The sequence below is a fragment of the Dama dama genome, chromosome 20 (assembly GCF_033118175.1).
Source record: "Dama dama isolate Ldn47 chromosome 20, ASM3311817v1, whole genome shotgun sequence".
Classification (NCBI taxonomy): Eukaryota; Metazoa; Chordata; class Mammalia; order Artiodactyla; family Cervidae; genus Dama; species Dama dama.
The window spans coordinates 77,513,000-77,537,047 of NC_083700.1; the positions used below are offsets into that span (position 1 = coordinate 77,513,000).

The window sequence follows — 24,048 nt, forward strand, 5'->3', positions numbered from 1 at the left end:
CCATCCCATCCTGATTTCTAGATCAATCAATTGCCCATTAGCAGAAATCACTCTCTTCAAATATGGGTAGTCTTAATGTATTTACCTTTCCCTAACTGTAAACTTATGGTAAGAACAGAGAGAGAGAACAAAAACTTCAATGGAGATCAATATAGAAACAGCAGTGAAATACTCTGTGAAGGTCTTGAATAGCAATCTTGAAATTCAATCTATTTCAAATTAACTTCACTTCCTGTTATCATCTAGTTCCTTTTCTCCACATCCCCTACCACCTCCCACTGGCACCTGCTCTTTATTATAGGTTCTGAAACATTTTAGTTACATCACCATCCACCTAGTTGCTCACATAGAAACCTCATTCATTTCCAATTCCTCCATTATCCTCACCAATTCTTATCAAGGTCATCTTCTTCTTCAATGTCCAGGTCTTCTGCCCACACCACTTTCTTAATCCTCATTATAACTCATGTTGAGTCCCTTAGCTTGTATCGCCACTTGAAGGGGGCTACAGCATCCCTTGATTTAACTGTGCTTTTCTATGATTACCACCTATGTTGAACATTTTTTTAAATTACTGGCCATTTCACAATGATACAGTCCTCAAAGGAAGAATAGGATCCAGCTTACACAGGAATGGAGCAGTTCACAAGAAGAAATGAAGAAAGGCATCACGACTTACTTCATTCGTTCAAAATCTGCACAGGTTGTATATATTTTGGTTTCTCCAATCAGCACATCACAGTAAGGGCGACATCCATTTCTCTGTTTGTTGAAAAAAGGAACTGGACTGACAGTGATCGACTTAATCGTGAGAGGCTTGAAGTGAGGGCGGTAGGGTTTGTCTGCTAGGAGGTCACACATGTAGCCCAGGTACCTAAAACACGAGACTGACATTCTGTTGGTGCCGACAACACCAGAAGAAATAAGCAATCGATTTGCTATAAAGTTTATTAACCTACAGTAAAAATTTACTGTGTTAGTCCCTTAAGCATTAACTGGCAAAAGAGAAATGCTGACAAAAATTTAGGAAAGCTTTTATCTAATGACACTGCTGCACTTCCCTCCAAAGATCCCATAGTGGGATATTTATTAAATGAAAACAGTTTATGGGAGGGAGCTTTATTTGATCTAGCAGATTAAATTTATTATCAGCTGAAGGCTGGCTTTGGGGGAAAAGTCAGAATTTATCATCAGAAGAAATTTTTTTAGTATTTTGGCCATACTGCATGACATGTGGGATCTTATTCCCCTACCAGGGATGGAACCTATGCTCCCTGCACTGGAAACAGGGAGTCTTAACCAGTGAACCACCAGGGAAGTCTCCAGAAGCAATTTTTAATCCAAAAGGAAGCAAAAAGATACAATGTAAATAAGAGAAAGAAGACACTCTGATTAAAGAGAAGATAATATGTCAGTTATTTAAAGATCTTTTTCTTTTTTATGGACATGATACTAGTTAGACCATGCCTGTGCCAACCATGCATAGAGCTGGCTTTACCTCCTGTGGGATGGTGAAAGTCCAATTCCTGGTCGCTTTGCGTAGAGCAATCGAACGGCTGGGCCAGGAGTAGAGTAGAGATTACAGAAAATGAACATAGCACCAACCAGAATCGATGATGCTGCCCGTCCGTCCTATCAAAGAAAATGTATAAACTTATCATAAACATGGGCCAGTCAGGCAACTCAGCACTGAGAGGCTGCAGCGCAATTAAAAGAGACACATTAGGGTGGGAAGTCTGGGGGGTGGGATGTGGAGGAGAGAAAACTTAATTGGAGGTACTCATTCATTCAAAATTTTTCACTTGAAAACCGAAATCTATTCGAATTATTTAAATCACAAAGCAGCAGGGGAAGGCTTGTTCTTAGGATATGATTGACTCTCTGCTAACCTAAGAAACCCAGCAATATAAATTTGATTTGGACTTACTTACTGAAAAATTATCTAGTCTTCAAAGTAACTTTAGACTGGAAGGATGAGAACTAACAGTTAAGGTCTCTCAGTTTAGGGTGAAGGTAAAGAGTTCTCAGGTTAGGCAAATACTGCTTTTTGGATTATGCCTTGTGTACATTTTATCCAAACTATATTTCCAGATTGATATAAAATAAAGAAGTTTCACCTGATTCAACCATGTTCGGTAAAGGAATGCATGCAGTAACATTCCTGACAGATGGTGAGCCAGCTTATTCTAGAATACTTTAGGTGACAGGGACCATCCTGTTTCAGGAAGAACTCGAAGTTTTTCCTTATACTGAGTATGTTGAAATTGTAATGTATTCCACTCAATGATCCTCGTTCTTCCTTCTGTCAGGACAAAGAGGAAACCTACTCCTTTCTCCTCAGGACAACCCTTCACATATTTGAAATACTCTCAAATCAACTTTTCTATTTTCCAGGTTGAAAACACACCTGATCTGTGATGGTTAATTTTATGTGTCAACTTGATTGGGCTAAGAGGTGCCCAGAGAACTGGTAAGACATTATTTCTGTGTGTGTCTGGGGGTGGGGGGTGTTTCTGCAAACGATCAGTGTTTGAATCAGTAGACTGGGTAGAGGTATACCCTCACCGCAGTGGGCTGGCATCACCCAATCTACCAAGGGCCCAAATAGAACATAAAGGCAAAGGAAGGGAGAATTTTCTTTTTCGTCTTGAGCTGGGACCTCCATTTTCTGTTCTTGGACATTGGAACTCTTGGTTTTTGAGCCAACACCAGTGGCCTCCTCAGTTTTGGGGTCTTCGGACATAGACTAAATGTTATCACTGCCTTTCTTAATTCACCATCTTGCAGGAGGTGGATTGTGGGATTTCTAGGCTTCCAGAATCCCTTGAGCCAATTCCTATAATAAATCTCCTCTTACATATGTATCTCTATATAATCCTGTCAGTTCTGTTTCTCTGAGAATCCTGACTACCACACTATCCCTTCAATTCTTCCTCAATTGATGTTCCATTTTAAGAGATATCATCATTTGATGGACTTTCTCTGAACAGACTCCAATTTAAAAACAACAGCCTTAAATGTGCTGCCCAGATGTGAAATGCAAGATATAAGATGTGTTCTGACCAAACTAGAGAGGAAATACCATCTTCCTTTGTGTGGTAAGAACACTATGCTTTTATTAACATTCAGTTCAGTTCAGTCGCTCAGTCGTGTCCGACTCTTTGTGACCCCATGAACTGCAGCACGCCAGGCCCCCCTGTCCATCACCAACTCCCGGAGTTTACTCAAACTCATGCCCATCGAGTTGGTGATGCCATCCAGCCATCTCATCCTCTGTCGTCCCCTTCTCCTCCTGCTCCCAATCCCTCCCAGCATCATGGTCTTTTCCAGTGAGTCAACTCTTTGCGTGAGGTGGCCAAAGTACTGGAGTTTCAGCTTCAGCATCAGTCCTTCCAATGAACACCCAGGACTGATCTCCTTTAGGATGGACTGGTTGGATCTCCTTGCAGTCCAAGGGACTCTCAAGAGTCTTCTCCAGCACCACAGCTCAAAAGCATCAAATGTTTCGGCACTCAGCTTTCTTCACAGTCCAACTCTCACATCCATACATGACCACTGGAAAAACCATAGCCTTGACCAGATGGACCTTTGTTGGCAAAGTAATGTCTCTGCTTTTTAATATGCTATCTAGGTTGGTCATAACTTTCCTTCCAAGGACTAAGCGTCTTAATTTCATGGCTGCAATCACCATCTGCAGTGATTTTGGAGCCCAAAAAAATGAAGTCTGACACTGTTTCCACTGTCTCCCCATCTATTTCCCATAGCCCCACACTAAACTAAATGCAAGCTAAATCACACCATAAGCTCTTATTGATCTTTCCATCCACTAGAACTGTGAGCCCTTTTTCAGATGATATGGTAATAGATAAATACACTTAATCTTTAAGAACCAAAATTCAGGACTTTACATTTATCCTGTATTTAATTTCACATTAGTGGTTTCTATTAACCTGCAAAAACTTCTAAGATCTAGATTCATTATGTGACCTTCTCAGCCTGAGAAAGCTGGTAAGCTTATCTCCACATTTTCAAAGTTGTTAATCAAAAGGACAACCAAATGCAACCTTTTCCTGGGAAGATACTGATCCATTAATCACCTTTCTTTGGAAGCAATATTCAGCCAATATTTGACTAAATGTATAACAATTTAGCCCAAAGGTTTCCATCTTGAATGTAAGAAATGGGAAAATATCTCTACTAATCTATTAGTCTTATTCCAAAAGTTCAGTTGGTTTGACATGTATGTTTATAATGAATCAATGTGGACTTCTTTATTCTGAGTTTAAAATTATCTGTGCAAAAATTGTATTAGAATTTCACCTTGAATCACCATCAGGCTCACCAGTCTATAACTTTTCAAGATCAACTCCTCCGTCTTTTGGGGAAAAAACCTCCTTTCCTTGCCTGCCTGGCACTTTTTCCTGTTTCCTGATAACATATAAGGAACCCATATTTGCTTTTCCAAGTGCTTTTAGCATTGTGTCCCATAATTTAAGTCTAGAGAGAGGATTATTTTTAAGGACTGTGATGCGATTTTACTATCTCACTACCTCTCAGCTTTGTCTTATTTATCATTGTTCCTCATTTTCTAGCTTGACATCTGTTCCCCTGATGAAGAAACAGAATAAAGGATTTACAGTTTTACTGTGTGCCTCAAGCATTTGTTGTTGTCCTTACTCCAAGGACAGTTTTTTTTAAAGACATATTTCTCAATCTTAATTTTAGAATTTTAGAATTTAGCCTTCTTGACACTCTTTTAACAGGTCCATGGCTCTTAGATATGTGTTCGCTCCTTTTATCTGCTATCCAGGTCCTTTTAAAAGTTTTATTAGTTTTTTCTTTTTTAATTAAAAGACGAATATATGCTTTTAATTTTTATTTATTTATTTATTTTTGACTGTGTTGGGTCTTCGTTGCTTTGCTCAGGCTTCCTCTAGTTGTGGCAAGAGGGCTTCTCATTGCAGTGGCTTCCCTTGTGGGGCACAGGCTCTAGAGCGCAGGTTTAGTAGTTTTGGTTCATGGGCTTAGCTGAACCAACTAAGTTCTGCGGCATGCTAGATCCTCCTGGGCTGGGGATGGAACCCATGTCCTCTGCATTGGCAGGTGGATTTTTATCCACTGTGTCACCAAGGAAGTCCATGTGTTTATTTTTAATAATAATTAAAAAAAGGAGTATACAAAATAAAAATAAGTGCTCCCAACCTCCAGCTTCAATTCCATTTCCAAAGACTCAGTGCAGACTTCCAACTCATGCATGTCCTTTCCAATTCATGCATGTCCAACACATGAAAGTCTAGAGAGCAGACAGGGTCCTAACTCTTTGTCTGCTTCTTTTTTTTTTTTTTCTTTTTTCTTCTTTCATTGGGTTTTTATTTGTCATGATTGTATCATTAGAACTGGGAGCCTCTGGTCTCTCTTGAGCCATCTCCCCTTACAAAGCCACCAGACCTAGGCTTGTTAAACTTTTAGAAAGTTTCTAAGTGAAGAGAAAAATCATCAAAGTGCCTAAAGGCTGCTTAGTCTCTAAAATAATCTGTCTTTTAAACAATCTGTTCTGCCTCTAAAAGGAAAACCCTTCGACCTTTCACATTAAACTGCTATGAACACCAAGTGTTTTTCCCTTATTACCAAGACTTTGGGGATGTGAAATGGAAAGAAGAACAAATGTACTCAGCTTTCATCCCTTTTTTTGCCAACCGACTCTTAAGAAAGATGGGAAAAATCATCAACTAAGATTATAGCAAAATATATACCCTAAAGTTTATCAACATAATGAATAGTTCTAATATTTATGCTCAGATTTCATTTTTGTGCTCATTTCTTCACGTAGTCCATCACTTATTCATATCTTTTGTACCTGGGATACAAAGGTAAAAAAGGTACAGTTCTTGCCCACAAGATGCTTATAGTCTAGTGGGAAAACAGGCAGGTCACCAGGTCATGATGACGCAGTACATTAAATGCCACCAAAGATACTTAGATACATAATTGAATGCCCATATTATGAAAAAGATATTACCCAAAGTTGAGTTTAAAGCAATACGCAAAAGCCCTCCAGAGAAAGGATTGGGGAAAGGGACTCTAGGAAGTCAGTGGTCAGAAAAATCATCAGTCTCACTAGAACTGCTATAAAATATCATCAATCTATGTGACTGTATACAAGGGCATAGATGTCTTTTAATTTTGTTTTTATTCAAACATAAAGGTAAGAGAATAAAATATTCCAATATGCTTATGTCAATTCTATTCACCTAACACTGGCATTTTTGCCTGGGCACCCACAGTTCTTGTTTCTACCTCTTTTATATTAGTAATAGCTCATTTCAGAGGCTCTGTATTATGGGGGTTGTATACATATCTGCCTCTCCCATTGGCATTCATGCTTTAAGGCAAGAATAATGTGTTCCCCTCATTTATAACCCTTACATCACCTAATTCCTAAGGAGGTTCTTAACAAACGCTTATTCAATATAAGCATTACCTGTTCACTAGTCTGTATAAGGCCATTTGTACTTGACCAAACCAAACCAGCACAAATGACAGCTACATCAGCAACATGAAAAGGTTACTCACCAAGCAGTGGACAACACAGACATTCTTGGGATTCTGTAGTAGCCAGTTATACATATTCCGACACACAGCAAAGAGGTTATGGAGGCTGGGGGCCTGCCTGATGGGCCAACTGCATTCTGAGACCTAAAGGAACACAGCAGACAGGAATGAATTCCCAAGCAGCTCCCTCTCCATGAGCAGGTATCACACCAAATAACTTCTGGAAGTGATACTACATCCTCTTTCAACACAGCAGGAAGAGTTGGGAACAGGGTCCAAACACAGAAGAGTTTAATCCTGTAATTTTTTTTACTTGAAAAATTCTGTTTCAGTAAACGGAGTGAAAACACAGTTTGAAATACATTTTAAATTAAACTGGATGATTTAAACTACCTATTTGTATTTTTAAAAATTCTGTGAGGTTACACTGAATTTAATCTCTATTTAGCATAAAATGTTTTGATCTGCCTACTAGATGCTTAATTATAGGGTTACATTATAAATCCTGCACTACCCTTAATTTTATCCAAGCTGATAAAAGTGAAAACATGAAAAAGTGCTGCTGAGTAAGCCAAAGATAGGCTTTTTCAGGGGTCTTATTTCTTTCTCTTTTAATAAAGGAACCCACAACTCCATGGGGGTGATATCTGGCATTTTCATTCATTTAACACACACAATCATTTAGCACATTATAGAACACTGACTACACTTGCAGAATTACGCTTGGCTCTTATCTGAAAAATCATGTAAGATGGGTACTAACATGATTCCCATTTTGCAAATGAGAAGACTGACTTGCGGAGGTTGTCTTATCTAAAGTCACACCACTGGTTAGCACCAGGATTGCAACCAAGGTCTTCTGAATGTAAGTCACTTTGCTGCAACAGTATACTGGCTGAGGTTGTTATTTGACTCAAAATTCTAGGCATGAGTCTCAGTAGGGAAAAGCTTAGATTTAGGCAAACTCATGAAAACAGAGAAGCCTGGTAGGCTTCAGTTCATGGGGTGGCAAAGAGCCGGACAAGACTGAGCTACTTTCACTTTCACTTTTCTTCTCAATGACCCCTCTGGGCTTTCCTGGTGGCTCAGATGGTAAAGGATCTGCCTGCAATGCAGGAGACCTGGGTTCCATCCCTGGGTCAGGAAGATGCCCTGGAGGAGGGCATGGCAACCCACTACAGTATTCTTGCCTATGGAGAACTCCATGGACAGAAGAGAGTTGGACATGACTCAATGACTAACACCTTCACTTTTCTTTAATGACGTCTCTAAGCCTTTCTCCATAAAATACTGTGAATGATAATCACCTACCTACCTCATAGGATTGTGGCTACCACATGACAATGTATTTCAAGGGTTTAGCTCAGTATTTGACACACACAAAATGATCAACAAATACTGGCTATCACTATTATTATTTTATCAGGTAACTGTAGTACAAAGCCTTAAGGTCAGATAGAGCCAACTATGTTTGAAAAAAAATGCATAAAATCCTTTTTGGCAAAAGTTTAGACTAAAGGGTCAGATCATACAAGGCCTTGTTAAGAACTGAGAGAAATATTTAAGGAGAGTAACTTATTAGATTTCAGTATGAAAAAAGGATATAGATGAAAAAAGACAGAGAGAACAGTCAGATGACTGTAAGTGGAATCTAAGAAGGATGGCAGCTTAGGCTAGATGAGTGGTAGTGGAACACACAAAGACTTGAGGAATTCAAAAAACAGGAAGTGGAATGCCTGTATACGAGACTCAGTGATTGATCACAGGGCGGCAGTGCGTGAGTGTAGATGGGGATGTGCAGGGGGAGGAGACAAAAATGACTGCCAGATTTCCGGCCTGAATGGCTGGATAAAAGGATGGCAAGTGCCATCATTGGACCAGGGAATTCTGGTCAAAGGAACAGGCTTTTACAGACGGTGTCATCAAAAAGTGCTCTGCAACATTAACAACACTCATCTGAGAAAACCCAAACGTCCCAAATTCTTTACATTTAACAGTGGGGAAAGAGAGGCAGGCATAATCTGTTTGGTTCACACTTTTGTAGCAACCTTATAGTAACTAGTCAAAATATAGGTGGGAAATTATCTGTGCTGTCTAGAGTTCACACCGGAAAGCAAACACAGAGTTTCTCTCTCTGTGGATGCCAAAAACCCCATTCTTTTTGGTTAGTTTGTAACTTTTTTCCTGTAAAACGATTGTAGGTGGCATCAGGGGACCTTCCAGGCTGTTAATTATCATAGACCTTTAAGAATGACAGGTGCAATTTATTAAACAAAATAGATGAAATACCTAACAAAGCTACCAAACAAGCCAGGGTAGCCAGTGTTGAGCCTCTGTCTCCATAAAAGCTTGCCCCTTTCACCTAATATGATTTGGGGCTGTTTCTGGCCCATTCTTTATCCTCAGATAGATTCCCCAATGATTTTTCCATCTTGGACACGGTATTCCCTTTAAACAGAGACAAAAACATTCTGGAAGAGAGTCTAATTTGGCACAGTAACATAGATTTACAGGTACAGTTCTCTGGGACTCTGGTCAAAGTACCTGTTTGTGGAGGCCTGAACCAAGGGAACTATTTCCTATTTCCTTAAGCAAAGTTAGGAGAACAGTCTATGCCAACTGGATGCAAATTGGTTCTGCCATGGGATGCCACTGGTCTTCTGCCAGGTCCTCTCTCTCCATCCCATCCTGATTTCTAGATCAATCAATTACCCATTAGCAGAAATCACTCTCTTCAAATATGGGTAGTCTTAATGTATTTACCTTTCCCTAATTGTAAATTTATGGTAAGAACAGGGATTCCCCAATGATGTGTTCTCAAGGTACGGAAATAATGATTAAAAATAGAATAACTGGGAAGAAAAGATTTGCTGTCAGAGGAACTGCAAAATGTACATTTACACAAGCTGCTTCCTGTCTGCGATGTGTTTCCTCCCCTTGGTAAATTCCTACTCACACCACAAGGCCCAAGTTAAGTGTTCTCCCGTCTTTGACAGTTTCTCTCAACACTCATAGGCAGAAACACTTCGTCATCCTGATCAGCAGAGCAACAAGGTGAAGCCCACAGGTTGGGCTTTCACCTTAGCTTTACCACTTACTACCTAACTAACCTTTGGCAAGTTGCTAACCTCTCCAAGACTCAATTCTCTTGTGTGTGAAGTAAAAGTGGGCATTACAAGGCAGCTGTAAGAATTAAGAAGCATGACAAACACAGTAAGTGTCAGCTAACTGACAATCCGTATTCAGATTAACTGTTTACATCTATCTCCCCATCTAGACGCTAAACCCCAGGAGAAGAGAGACCAGCTTTTGTTTCTGTAACCCAAGTCCAGAGTCCACATGCGAGTCCAATGGCAGGCACTCAGGAGGTATTTGCTGAGTGAACGAACGAGTGAAAGAACCAAGGAAGGAACCCTATGTGGTGATCTCTTCTTATAATATGATTTATCTTTGTCTATGTGTAAAAGATCTTGAAGAAGGAATGGTGAATCATTTTGTTGTATTTTTAGATTGTGACTGTGTAAAAGTGTAGAAAATTTATTTTCTCAAGCAGTATTCAGGCAGCATTTTTAAACCTTTTAGAAATTATATGTCACCCCTATAAATACTAAATGTCAATATCTATAATGAGTCTCAGCTAAAAGCTGGCTAAACTGTTCTTGGCACAATACACCAATTGTTCAGAATCATTAAAGTAATCAAGTAAATAATATTAATTTAAAGTACTCCATAATTACATATTTACTTGATATAAAATTATACAAACATTAGACAAACATACAATTAGAATTTTTTAAAAGCATGTACTCTGTCTAAAAGGGAAAAACATTAAGGTGTAAAAAAAAAAAACAAAAAATTTTTAAACAAAATGAATCACTGCAAGAGGTTTCTGTAGCTCTGTGAGGTTCACAGCTTTGTGCAGTGGGCACAATCCTTGGGCAGGTGACACTTCATCACGCTGCCTGCAGTCTCTCTGAACCCCTCCTGGAGAAGCAGACAGCAGAAAACGCCATATGGATTACAGGAGGCCGAAACAGCACAGGGCTGAATGCCATTTGGTTTTCATCTTTCTGTCTCCCTGGGCAAGAGAGGAGATGACACAGCATCCCGTTTGCTGAGCATAAGAGCAAAAGATGCTATAGAGAATCAAACTGAAGAGTCAGATCCAATGTTTTAAGAATCTGATTCCATTTTTGGAGGACAGAGATACTTCAGGCAATTGCTTATTTGGCATCTTATTATTAGTAATGGTGATTATAGCTTCCCCTTACTGAAGGCTTACTCTAAGCCAGACACTGCTATCAAATGCATTCCTTATCGCACACCTACAGAAAAATATTCTAAGTATTTGTGAGATGGAAATCCTTACTGTCATCTCTACTTACTATAGGAGAATGAGTTTTAGATGAGATGAAGTGACTTACCCAAAATAGGAACAGTTGAGATGTGAATCTAGGATTATTTTTGTGCACATCATATGAATTTCACCTCAGTAAAAAATAATAAAAATTTGTACACTGATGATTATTAACTATAAGTCCATACATTTCTGAGGTAGTTAGGAAGTGGGGGCTATTTTTTTTTTATCAAGGTTAATAAGACAGTCAAGTCACTGAAGGCTACAGAACTAGAATGTGGGACTTTCAGGTTCTCTGACTCACAGGCCAGGGGTGTTTTTCTGCCCCATTATTTCCTGCCCTTACACTGATGCACAGTGACAGAGGAGAGATGAATATAATCTATAAAGTCATTCCTCTATGGCCAACACTCCTCACCATCCAGAAAACCAGAAGAGAAACAACTAGGAGATATGGTGACCTCTTTAGTGAGTTCTGGAAGGAAAAAGGAAAAAAAGGTGACCTTCAAAAAAATCACAAACCCTTTAAGAAACCCAACTTGATCATATATTTTCCTAAAATTAAATTATTTGCAAAGAGGAAGAAATTCTACAAGATTAGGCAGTTTAGAAATAGTGGCAATAAAATAAGATTCTAAAAGAATTAGCTGGGTTTATCTTTTCTATTTTACTAACTGGGCTCCTTCCTGGTTGCACAGAGGGAGAAGGAGGCTCAAAGTGGCACTTACATTCACATTATCAGGATGTAAGAACTTTAGGGCAGCTTAGATTTGCTGGCCTTTCATCCATTTTTCCATTTATTGCCAACAATAACACCAAGAAATATATAAAGCAGTGGTTCCTGAAACTCTAGGACATAGCTACAAAACTTCTGTGCAGAAATGGAACCAGTGCGCACACACATACACTCACTCAGAGTGAATGAGTACAGTGTATATTTGGGGGATGATGAAAAAGCTTTGGGTATAGATACTGGTGATGATTATACACTATTATGAGTGTATTTAATGCTGCTGAATTGTACACTTACAAATGTCTAAAATGGTATGTTTATGTTGTATGTCTTCTATCATAATAAAGAAAAAATAGGAGTGAAAAGACATGGTTAAACTCTGAAGTCCATGCATGAATCAAAATATACAATGGATTCATGTTTGTTTAACTTAGATTCAGAACATCTGGTTTAGATGATGCATCTCACTGGTCTCCAGGACTTCACTGTCAACAGCATGACTTTTATTTCCTCAAGGTGGATACTGGCTAAGAAGAGGCAAAAAATTGACATTGAACACCTCCTCTGTAGTCCTGAATAGGAATTCTAACACTATGAACGCAGGGCTATCGGCTATGCTTTGTTTTGAGTCAAATCCTCTGCTAAAACTGAAACTAAACACAGAGTCCTATTTTAATATTCTGTGCATGGGGTCCCAAAGGGTCGGACACGGCTGAGCAACTAACACTTTCATCCATACCTACATATGCAAATACTAAGAAACTGCTATTTAATTATTGCATATGATTGCTGTCAACGCATGTGGTTTCTAAGCATAAAAGTTAATCAAAATAAAGAATGATGCCGCTCAGCAAAATAAAATCATCCTAGAAACAGCCTGTCTCTGTCACCACCACCTTTATCTCTAAACACACACCACATAATAAAAAGGTAAAATGGCTGAGTTCAGGATTCAAGGAACAGAGACGCAGACAGAGATCCACTCCTGTGAGTCCCTACACAAAACTGGTCTTGTGTTTGGTCTCTTCCAACAGCGGTATCCATGGAAGCCTTGGCCATCTACATTTATTAAAATAAGACTTAATTGCAGACCTAGTCATCCACTGGTCTGGAAGGAGAAGAAAATGATATCAGTCCTCAGGAATAGGAAGATGAGAATCAAGAACACTTTTCTAAGTCATGCAACAATGTGATGCAAATCAGCTTGCAGTGTTAGTGTTGGGAAGAGAAAGGATTAGAGACTTAGAAAGAGATACAGACCTATCGAAAACAGAGCTATGCTGAAAATTCTAAGGCTGCGGGACTGTCTTCCTGACATGCACCTGAGGGTTGAGTGAAGTCAGAGGGTCCAGTTCCATTCTGTGGAGTTCTGGGACCATCTGTAAAGGGCTAACGATGTACTGCAGTTCTGTCTTTTAGGGGAAAGAATTGGAATTGACATGCAGAAATCCTCGCCTTAGCAAAGTCAGGTGAAAAAAGAAAGAGTGGGGCTGTGGAATGAGTGTCCTGTCAGGGAGTGGGAGCAGCTCATGGATGAGATAGTGTGTCTCCCCTGGTGGGAGCATGGGTTCTCACAGAAGAACAGTGAAAGATGAGCTAGAGGCACAGAGGCCAGATCTGAAGACATGTGTAAGACACCCTCTACAGTTTGCATGGAGGAGAAATAACCCTACTCTTTCACCTAGACGAGATTTACTCATGCTTTGGGGTCCAGCTCTCACTGCTGTCTCCCTTCACTAAATTTCCTCAGTGTGTATTGTAAATATTATTTCCATTTGTCTTGAGAACATCCTGGCTTCTTTCTTCAACTAGGCTGAAGTGCCTTGAGAACAAGAATCAAATTTTTATTCGATATCTACGTATTCAACAATACCTGGCACATTTGATCATCTGAGAAACTTATCCTAGCCAGGCCAGGCATCACTCTAGGCAGCAAATTAAAAAGCGTGCTCCCTGCTCTTTGACCCAGATAACCACAATGGTGTGATCACTCACCTAGAGCCAGACATCCTGGAGTCCGAAGTCAAGTGGGACTTAAAAAGCATCACTACGAACAAAGCTAGTGGAGGTGGTGGAATTCCAGCTGAGCTATTTCAAGTCCTAAAAGATGATACTGTTAAAGTGCTTCACTCAATATGCCAGCAAATTTGCAAAACTCAGCACTGGCCACAGGACTGGAAAAGGTCAGTTTTCATTACAATCCCAAAGAAAGGCAATGCCAAAGAATGCTCAAACTACCACACAATTGCACTCATCTCACACACTAGCAAAGTAATGCTCAAAATTCTCCAAGCGAGGCATGAACAGTACATGAACCGAGAACTTCTGGATGTACAAGCTGGATTTAGAAAAGGCAGAGGAGCCAGAGATCAAATTGCCAACATCCATTGGATCATCAAAAAAGCACGAGAGTTCCAGAAAAACATCTACTTCTGCTTTACTGACTACGCCCAAGCCTTTGACTGTGTAGATCACCACAAACTGTGGAAAATTCTTAGAGATGGGAATACTAAATCACCTTACCTGCCTCCTGAGAAATCTGTACGCAGGTCAAGAGGCAGCAATTAGAACCAGACATGGAACAACAGACTGGTTCCAAATTGGGAAAGGAGTATGTCAAGGCTGTATATTGTCATCCTGCTTATTTAACTTATATGCAGAGTACATCATGCTAAATGCTGGGCTGGATGAAGCACAAGCTGGAATCAAGATTGCAGGGGGAAATATCAATAACCTCAGATACACAGATGACACCACCCTTATGGCAGAAAGAGAGGAGGAACTGAGGAGCCTCTTCATAAAAGTGAAAGAGGAGAGTGAAAAAAAACTAGCTTAAAACTCAACATTCAAAAAATGAAGATCATGGCATCTGGTCCCATCACTTCATGGCAAATAGATGGGGAAACAGAGGAAATAGTGAGAGACTTTATTTTTTGGGGGGCTCCAAAATCACTGCAGATGGTGACTGCAGCCATGAAATTAAAAGACTCTTGCTCCTTGGAAGAAAAGCTATGACAAACTTAGACAGCATATTAAAAAGCAGAGACATTACCTTGCCAACAAAGGTCTAGTCAAGACTATGGTTTTTCCAGTAGTCATGTACAGATGTGAGAGTTGGACTATAAAGAAAGCTGAGTGCCAAAGAATTGATGCTTTTGAACTGTGGTGTTGGAAAAGACTCATGAGAGTCCCTCCCTTGGACTGCAAGGAGATCCAACCAGTCAATCTTAAAGGAAATCAGTCCTAAATATTCATTGGGAGGACTGATGTTGAAGCTGAAACTCCAATACTTCTGCCACCTGATGCGAAGAACTGACTCCTTGGAAAAGACGCTGATGCTGGAAAAGATTGAAGGCAGGGGGAGAAGGGGATGACAGAGGATGAGATGGTTGCATGGCATCACTGACTCGATGGACATGAGTTTGAGCAGGCTCTGGGAGTTGGTGATGGACAGGGAGGCCTGGCGTGCTGCAGTCCATGGGGTTGCAAAGAGTAGGACATGACTGAGCGACTGAACTGAACTACTCTTTGAGGGCAAGTGAGAACAGCCCAAGGCAGGTGTTCCATGTTCAGTTTCTGGTTCCTTTGGTAAGACTGCTAAGTCTGGTCACAAAAATATATGCTTATACTAACTGATGCCTTTCTTTAAATCTCTTTATAGAGATTGCTTTTATAAATCATGTATGTATATATGCATAATCACATATGCATATATTCATGTGCATGAATACTTCTATAATGATATTATATCTTTATTTACTTCCAGAGGGGAAATTTTCCAGACTATCACAAATATTTCAAGATGAAATAAAATTTTTATGGAATATTATGCAGGATGTTTCATGGTCCTTCATTTATGAAAATAATGGCATTTGTGTATAACTGAGTCACTTTGCTATAAAGCAGAGATTGGCCCAACACTGAAAATCAACAAAACTTCAATTGAAAAAAAGAAGAAAGAAAATGATGGCACTGAGCTTTTAAACCAAAAAGATCAATTCAAAAGATTTGCTGAATTAGAAATAAAATATCTACCCACATTTTTGTGGATGCCAATTTACTTGCTCTCAACAAGGTAATAGATGGAATAAGAGTTGGAAGAGCAGTTAATTATAGTGAAATTTGAACGAGCTGCATTTAAAATCTGTTACAGAATGGGAATTTAGAGCAAACCACTTGAGAACAGCTTTATCAGTCCTTCTCAGAGAGTGGTCCCCAGGGCAACAGCAGAAGCAACATCCAGGAAGTTGTAAGCATGGCAGCTTCTCATCCCAGCCCTCTGCTGAAGCAGAAGGGCCAGGTCTGGGAGTTTAAATGTCCTCTTGGAGATTCTGATGTACATTAAATCTTGAGAACCACTGGGTGACCTCTTACCTTATTTGGAAACACTCTGAGAAAAGAGAATCCTTCACAAAATTCTCCCTTATCTTATTGAACATTAGGCTAAGAAGTGGTCTAAGAGAGCATACAGAATAATTTCTAGATTTTACAGATCAGGAAACTGAGGCCCAGAGATTATTAATGGCAACTAAAATTTGGAGCAAAATGTTTTCTGGCATCAAAACTGAGATCCTTGATACATAGTAAACACAGCCAGATATTATTTTGCATATTTGAAATCAAGTTTCACTTTCACAGGACTTCCCTGGTGGTTCAGACAGTAAAGAATCCATCTGCAATGCGGGAGACATGGGTTCGATCCTTGGATTGGGAAGATCCCCTGGAGAAGGAAATGGCAACCCACTCCAGTATTCTTGCCTGGAGATTTCCATGGACAGAGGATCCTGGTGAGCTATAGTCCATGGTGTCACAAAGAGTCAGACATGACTGAGTGACTAACACTTCACTTTTACAGGGTCCAATGTGTAAAAAACCCTTTCTATTTATTAAGAAATCCAGATGCAGCTGCAGAACCAATCATAGCTAAAGGCTAAGTTGAGACATTTGAAAGTGTTCTTGAGAGAGAAAAAGCCTTATTATTTTAGTGAGTAAATCGAATTCAGTGGCCAGAAATATTAGACTTGGCATCAGATTCAAACCAAAGCCAGCTCTCATTGATCCTTAACCAGCCTGAAACTAGAACTCTTTCTCTGCCCAGTCCCAAAAGCTTCTTGAGAGGATGCATCAGTTTTCCAGGTAATACTGTCAGCCCAGAGTAATGGCTAAGAACCTGTGCTTATCATCCTGGGCAAGTTACCTCACCTCTCTGGACCTCAGTTTCTCTATCTACTTCAGAAGACTGCTGAGGGAATTAATCATATATTGCATGTCAAGTTCCTGGCACACTGCAAATGCTCTAAAAATGTTGCTGCCGGTGTCACCACTATAAATATGAGCAATCGCATCACCGAACCCACAGTGTGGACTGTTGACGTGCTATACCTCACTTATGAAAAATGTGCCTCTACCAAAAGTCAGAAAGCTATCTCCATTAAAATTGGTGTGTCTCTACTGGTCCCACCACACTGCTTCAATGTGACGCCAAGGCAGCAATAAGGAAGGGTGAAAGGCGCCATTAGTGCCCCAGTATAAGGGTCTCCAACTGCCCTACGGAGCAGTCCAGTCTTCACTGAGCCACACAGCAACATGCCCTAACAACCGAGCAACCAGTCACAGCTGATTGAGGCCCCCAAATAGCTGGTACCTCATTGACAGAGAAACTTCCCTGCAAATGTTCTCACCCAAGGAAAAGCTTCAGAATATCTTATAGTAGCCTAATAAGAATTTTATAGGTAGAGAAGTGTAGATAGTATATAGTTTTTCAGCTCCATGTGCCTAGGGGCAAAGGCTTTAAGCATAGCTCTTTGAGGGTAAAATACCCTGTTACGTCTTCAACCTTGTGATCAGGTCTAAAATTCCTTACCCTGCTGTGAAACTTGGCAGTTCGATAAGACTTGGGCGACAGATTGTACACCGTGTAGTGGTCAAGATGCCTGGAATCCAAAAAGCTTCGAATATCATCAACCTGATTCCTGAATCCTATGTCAACACTGTCCAGAGGAAAGGACATCACTGGGAAGGTTAACACAGAAAGAAAATCGGTTAAACAGGTCTGCTGTCACAATGCGCAGCAGTTGAGAGCTGAGCCACTGAGCCGTCAATAAACATGAGGAACTTACCAATAATCCTGGAGGTAACGTAAGTGAAGTCTAAATCTCCCTTCGTGTAGCTAAAGGCAAAACAGGAAAGGGCATTCATTAAAATGATCCAAATATCCCAAGATCTCTCTCTCAGTCACCTGCACATCATATCCTGGGACATTTCCATCCGGTAGCCATATTTTGATTTCCCTCAAGGCCATCTTCTCTCTAACAAGGAAGCATTGCTGACAGAAGACAACCCACACCCTCAGGAGCCCACATCTACCCCTCCAAATGGGGCACCCCAAAACCCTTTGTAGATGCCACTTCATGAACAGAATCTATCTCAGAAGAGAAAACACTGCTTATTTATTAACACTGATTGTCTCAGCCTCTTCACCCACAGGAAAACAGTTCCCCTAAGTGTCAGCAGCAAGGGGGTGGAAGAGGAAGTCATGGCAGAAAAACAAAAGACCCTTTTTTGAGGCCTATAAGGTGCTAATTGGAGATTGAAAGTAAAGGATAAAATTATATTTGAACAAAAATTAAAATGCTGATTAATATATTGCACTACACATATAGATTTCTGCTTTAAAACTACATATGGTAACTAAATGGCAACCCACTCCAGTATTCTTGCCTGGAAAATCCCATGGACAGAGGAGCCTGGTGGGCTTCAGTCCATACGGTCACAAAGAGTCAGACATAACTCAAGTGACTTAGCATAGTATAGCACACTATAACTTAAAGGAACCCTAGAACTTTCTAATTCCTAATTTTAAAAAAAGAATTCATATGGCCCGCTTGTAAAAGTTTCATACAGGGCAAGGGTAGGAAACTTCTCCCAGTAAATAAATTTTAAAGGGCTATTAAAATATAAAAACCAAATTCTGTTTTGAATACAATCCATAAGTACTGCTTACTTGGATTGCATGTGCATTATTATCTCACTTAATTCTTGAACCACTAAAGACATAAATCTTGGGGGGCTTCCCTGGTGGCTCAGAGGTTAAAGCGTCTGCCTCCAATGTGGGAGACCCAGGTTCTATCCCTGGGTTTGATCCCTGGGTCCGGAAGATCCCCTGGAGAAGGAAATGGCAACCGATTCCAGTATTCTTGCCTGGAGAATCCCATAGACAGAGGAGCCTGGTAGGCTAGAGTCCATGGGGTCGCAAAGAGTCGGACTTAGCAGAGTATAAAAGTAAAGCTCCAAGAGGTTAGTTAATGTGCCTTAGGTTATCAAGGGCAGGTACTGCATTAGAATCCAGGATGATGGATTTGAAAGCCAGGGATGGTAACCACTATCCTCTAATATACCAGTGAGCCAAGTCCTCCTAGCCTGTGCTTGTAGCTTCTCAAAGACTCAATCTGATGACTTCAATGGCATTCCTCAATCAGACCCCAAGCAATTACATCACAAAATTGAGAGTCTTTGAGCCAGATAAGCAGTTGGCAGGTAACCAGATCCTCTGGGGGCGCAAAGTCCATTAATGTACAGGGAAGGACGCACATACCTGGTAACAGATTGTATAACTCTGGAAGACGTGTCTTTGAGAGTGTCTTTCAAGTTGTCCTTTAGGTTGCTAAAGAGCCTCCCTGCCCCTCCTTTCACCATGTCAAAAAGACCTCCGCCATAGCTGGGCTCCATGTCTGGAGACGAGGTACCTGCCAACAGAAATCAGAAAAAGAGGTAATAGCAGAAAAAGAGGTAACGGGTTTCCCAGGTGGCTCGATGGTAAAAAAAAATCTGCGTGCCAATGCAGGAAATGCAGAAGATGCAGGTTCACCCTCTGGGTCTGGAAGATACCCGGGAGAAGGAAATGGCAACCCACTCCAGTACTCTTGCCTGGAGAATCCCATGGACAGAGGAGCCAGGTAGGCTACAGTCCATGGGGTCACAAAGAGTTGGACACGACTTAGCAATTGAGCACGCATGTACATGCACACACACACACACACACAGAAGAAACCAATCTCTGTTCCTGGAACATACACAGACCATCTTTGGGAGTCTGGGACAGATATTTCTGCAAGTTATGTCACACTCCCAGAACTTACTGACTGATCAATAAGTGCTGTCGCTCCTCAAAGGAGACCAAGGAAACTCCCTCCCCAAGTCCCTGAGCAGAAACCCCCAGAGCTGCACATCCAATACAGTAGCCACACGTGCCGACTGAGCACTGGAAATGTGGTTAGTCCACATTGAGACATGCTGTGAGTATTAAATACACACCCAGTGTCAAAGACAGTAAAAATGATGTAAAATATACATTTTTTACAATGATGACATGTTAAAATGACAGCATTTTAAGATATGCTGAATTGAAGATTATACTATTAATTTTATCATTTTTTACTTTTTAAAATATGTGAACACTAAAAAATTTTAAATTGCACATGTGGCCTGAATTAAGCTTCTATCAGGCCGTACTGAGGAAGAAAGAGCAGCGGTTGACTGAGAAGTGAGTTGAGGGCCTCCTCTGGCCACTGATGGAGTTAACATTGCTAGAAGACACCTTCCTTGGCTATCCCATAAGGTAATAGCTCAATTCCATCCTGGGAAAATATCTTCTGAAGGGCCTTTATAACAGCTTTTGGGCCTGAGGATGCACAGAGGTCATCATTGGTGTTATCTGCCCAGTTTGTCAGGTTCTCCTCCCTGACATTTCCATAAAATTGTACTTTCTGCTCTTTGTGATTGGCTCTAGTCCAGAGTTTCTCAACCTCGACATTATTGACACTGGGGCCAAATAAATACTTCTTTGCTGCGTGTGTGGTGGTGGAAGGCGGTGGGGGTGTGAAACCTGCCCTGTGCATCGTAGGTCGTTCAGCAGCATCCCTGAGCTCTAGTGACTAGAGTTCTCCCAGTGGCATCCCCCAGCCCCAGTTATGACAGCCAAAGATGACCCTTGTTGTTCAGTCGCTCAGTTGTGTCCGACTCTCTGTGACCCCCGTGGACTGCAGCACGCCAGGCTTCCCTGTCCTTCGTCATCTCCTTGAGCCTGCTCAAACTCATGTCCATTGAGTCAGTGATGCCTCGACACTGACAAAATTAGCTTAGTTTGAAAACCAGCACTCTATGATTTGTGAGTGGAAGTGTTATGTATCACTTTCAGGATGGAGCGCTGAACTGTTAGTTCTCATCAGTTCTCACTCTCATATTCTCTCTCTCTCTGCACAGCAGCTGGCAAGGTCTGAGACTGTGTTTCCTCTATCCAGGACTCCTGGGGCCCAGAGTAAGGAGTTGGTGGCAGAGCTCTCAGCTGACCCTTGATGAATATGTGGCATGAATGAGGAATATCCCTTTATTATTAGAAGCTACCCTGATCCCATCTGGGGACTGTTTCTTACCATAGCATAACTTAGCTTATCAAGATTGATTCATGAAGGAGGTAGGAATCTGTGCAGAGGAAGCTAATATAAACAACAGCCAGGCAGGTTGTACAGACCAGCAGGTACGATTCTGAGTCCCTGTCACCTGGGTTCTGGCCCAGCCCTGCTATTCCCAACTGTAAGAACTTGGGAAGCCTTTCTAAGCCTCTTTCTTGCTGTCTATGAAATTTGGATTAAAATAATGCCTACTTCATCAGAAAACATTAAATGAGTGTATCTTAAACTATTAGCATAGTACCCACTATATTAAGGAGTCAACCGATTGCAGCTATACTATTTTTATGCTGCACCCTGAAATTCCTATGTTGCTATTTTTTCTTCTTTGTTCACTTTTCAACTCTATGATGACAAAGGGCAAGAATGGCATCTCTTCTTTTTATTTTTTAAATGCAGTATCTGTTGTATACTTCAAAATATGTTAAGAGGATAGAGCTCTGGATCTCAGGTATAGTAGAACACAGGAACTTATTTAGTTTACAGGAGCAAACCTCTGTAACTCTGACTCTGTTGCTGACTAAGTTTCCCTTCATACCTCCCTCAGGACAGGGGGATGGATGCACATCTATGTTCCAACCTAATCAGTTATTTTAAGTGACAGGTAGATACATGCATGTGGACAATGGTTAAATGTGTCTGTGGAAAGTCTGGAGAGAAAATTTAAAAACAAACAGAAGAAGAAGATGGATCTCATGTTAAGCGGTCTTACAAAACAAAAAGCAAGCCACACAAAAGAACACAGGAAAATTTTTGGAGGTTGTAGTAATAGTATCATGACTATATGCATATATCTAAACTCATCAAGATGTATACATTAAATATAGTGATGTTTTATACATCAGTGATACCTCAGTAAAACTTAAAAATTAACTTCCAGAAAAAGGAAAGTTGGACGAGGAATTTATAGGTGAAAATGTCTTAAAAGACCAATCAACCAAGTACAATGCATGGAACTTAATCCAAACAAACCATATAAAGTTAATGACAATTCTCTAGTGGTCCAGTGGTTGGGACTCTTGAGCTTCCACTGAAGCGGACATGGGTTGGAGCCCTCATCAGAGCCAAAAAATTACATAAATAAATAAAAAGTTAATGACATTTATGGGCAATAAGGATTTGAACAATTAACTGGGTATTCAACATTAAGGATTTATTGTTAATTTTTAGGTATAATAATGATATTGTAGTTATATTACATGTAGTCCTTATCTTTTATAATACTGAAATATTTATAAATTTAAAATTGCAGTGTTTTATATTTTTAAAAACAGAGAATAATAAAATATTCATGTAATAAAACCCTGAATTGTTAACACATACAGCACTATTTGCTAGGTATTATTTTAAACATCTTACCTATGCTCACTCATCCCAGAAGCATAATTATGAGGTAGATAATATTATTTTTCCATTTCATACATCAAAAAAACCGAGGCGCAGAGGTTAAGCCACTTGTCTAAGGGTGGGATACAGCTCATCGGCTAGTAAGTCTTGGGCAGAGTTTGGGATGAGGCAACCTGGACAAATGTATCCCTCTTTCTTCTCCTAATACTATCTTGAATTTGATATTTATCATTCCAAATAATTTCTTTAAACTTTTCTTACATATGGAGGTATCCATAGGTAATACATTAACATTGCTTTTCATGTTTTCAAACTGCATTCTCCTTGACACTTAGTATGGTCAGACTTTAACATTTTTACCAACCTGGTGAATGAGACATCTCCTTTTGGTCTTACTTGTGGTTTCCCTAATTATCAGAAGAGGAGGTATCTTTTGTTGTGTTTACTGGCCAGGTAGTTGTTCTTTTAAACCATACTTCACTATGTCTACTAAACTCCTATGAGCTGCAGGAGTTCAAACACATACCTATAAATACATGCTGACTGTGATGTGCTTATCCCTTGATCACAAGAGCTTTTGATGGCCAAGTCACCATTAGCCATCTATTTGAAAACAAGGCTCTATTAGAAATTTCAAAGAACAATCAATGAACAGACACAGGAATAAACACTTGTAATGTCTACCACTTACCAAGTTCTCTCAGGCACCAGAAACTCCACTTGGACTTTTATGCTAGTACAGTTTCATGCTGTGGGAGATGAGGAGGGTGCTTACTATCCCCATTTTAAAGGCAAAGAAACAGAGGCTCAAACAGGGGTAGCAACTCACCTAAGATCTCAGCTAATGAGCAACAGAGCCAGGGATTCAAGCCCAAGTCTGCACCAAAGTCTATGCCGCTTCTCCCATCTCACACTCCTCCACAGCCCCATTCCAGTCCACAGTTTCAACAGCTGTATTCAGGGGGATCCTCACCTGCCTCACACACAGCCATCCCTCTCCAATTCTTTGCTCCTCTCCACCTCCCACACGTCTGCCTTTCATCTGGCTGCTCTCAGCAGCAGCTGTCCTCCCAACAAGCCCTCTCACAAATCACTGCATCTGTCAGACCAACCAAACCAATCTCATTACTCGGGCAGCTGAGCCTCTGTCGCCCCCACTGCTTCACAGCCCTACATAATTGCCAGGAGCCAGTCCAATGAGCAGCTCCTCACAGGCGAGGGCTAGGGCCACAGATCTAAGAATGTTCTCTTGTGTCCTGCCTCTGTAAGAAAAAGGCCATGTTATTTCCCTTTAAACACACTCACACATAAAAATCTGCATTGTGTTTTCATTTTAAATACAGCAAGGATAGAGCAACATATGCTTATAAATCCTCACTTCCATCCCAAGTTACCATTCCAGCCTGAACACCCTTCTCATGTATTATTGCTCTAAGAGATGACACCAAAGTGATTATTCAGACCTCTCTCTGGCTCTCAATTTCATGCTGGAATAGAACTCCAAGACATCAACCTATTAAAAGATATAAATATCCTTGATTATCTAAAAATCAGGCTCTTACCATCACTCAGGCTGCATGCTCTGTTCATTA

The 24,048-nt window shown here is 40.4% G+C and overlaps 1 protein-coding gene across 3 annotated transcripts in view; it reads right to left on the bottom strand.

The window, feature by feature from the left end:
- DNAJC6 (DnaJ heat shock protein family (Hsp40) member C6) overlaps positions 1-24,048 on the bottom strand; it is a 177,309-nt gene that overhangs the window by 46,429 nt on the left and 106,832 nt on the right. For 2 of the 3 annotated variants that reach the window (XM_061121685.1, XM_061121687.1), the window contains exons 2-7: positions 19,237-19,387; positions 17,762-17,811; positions 17,506-17,654; positions 6,574-6,696; positions 1,499-1,632; positions 680-874 (exon numbers count right to left, since the gene is read on the bottom strand). In XM_061121685.1, coding sequence (XP_060977668.1) covers positions 680-874; positions 1,499-1,632; positions 6,574-6,696; positions 17,506-17,654; positions 17,762-17,811; positions 19,237-19,387 — 802 coding nt within the window. Of the gene's footprint in view, positions 1-679; positions 875-1,498; positions 1,633-6,573; positions 6,697-17,505; positions 17,655-17,761; positions 17,812-19,236; positions 19,388-23,285; positions 23,408-24,048 lie in introns of those variants that run through there. The other variant, XM_061121686.1, reaches the window with a different exon arrangement.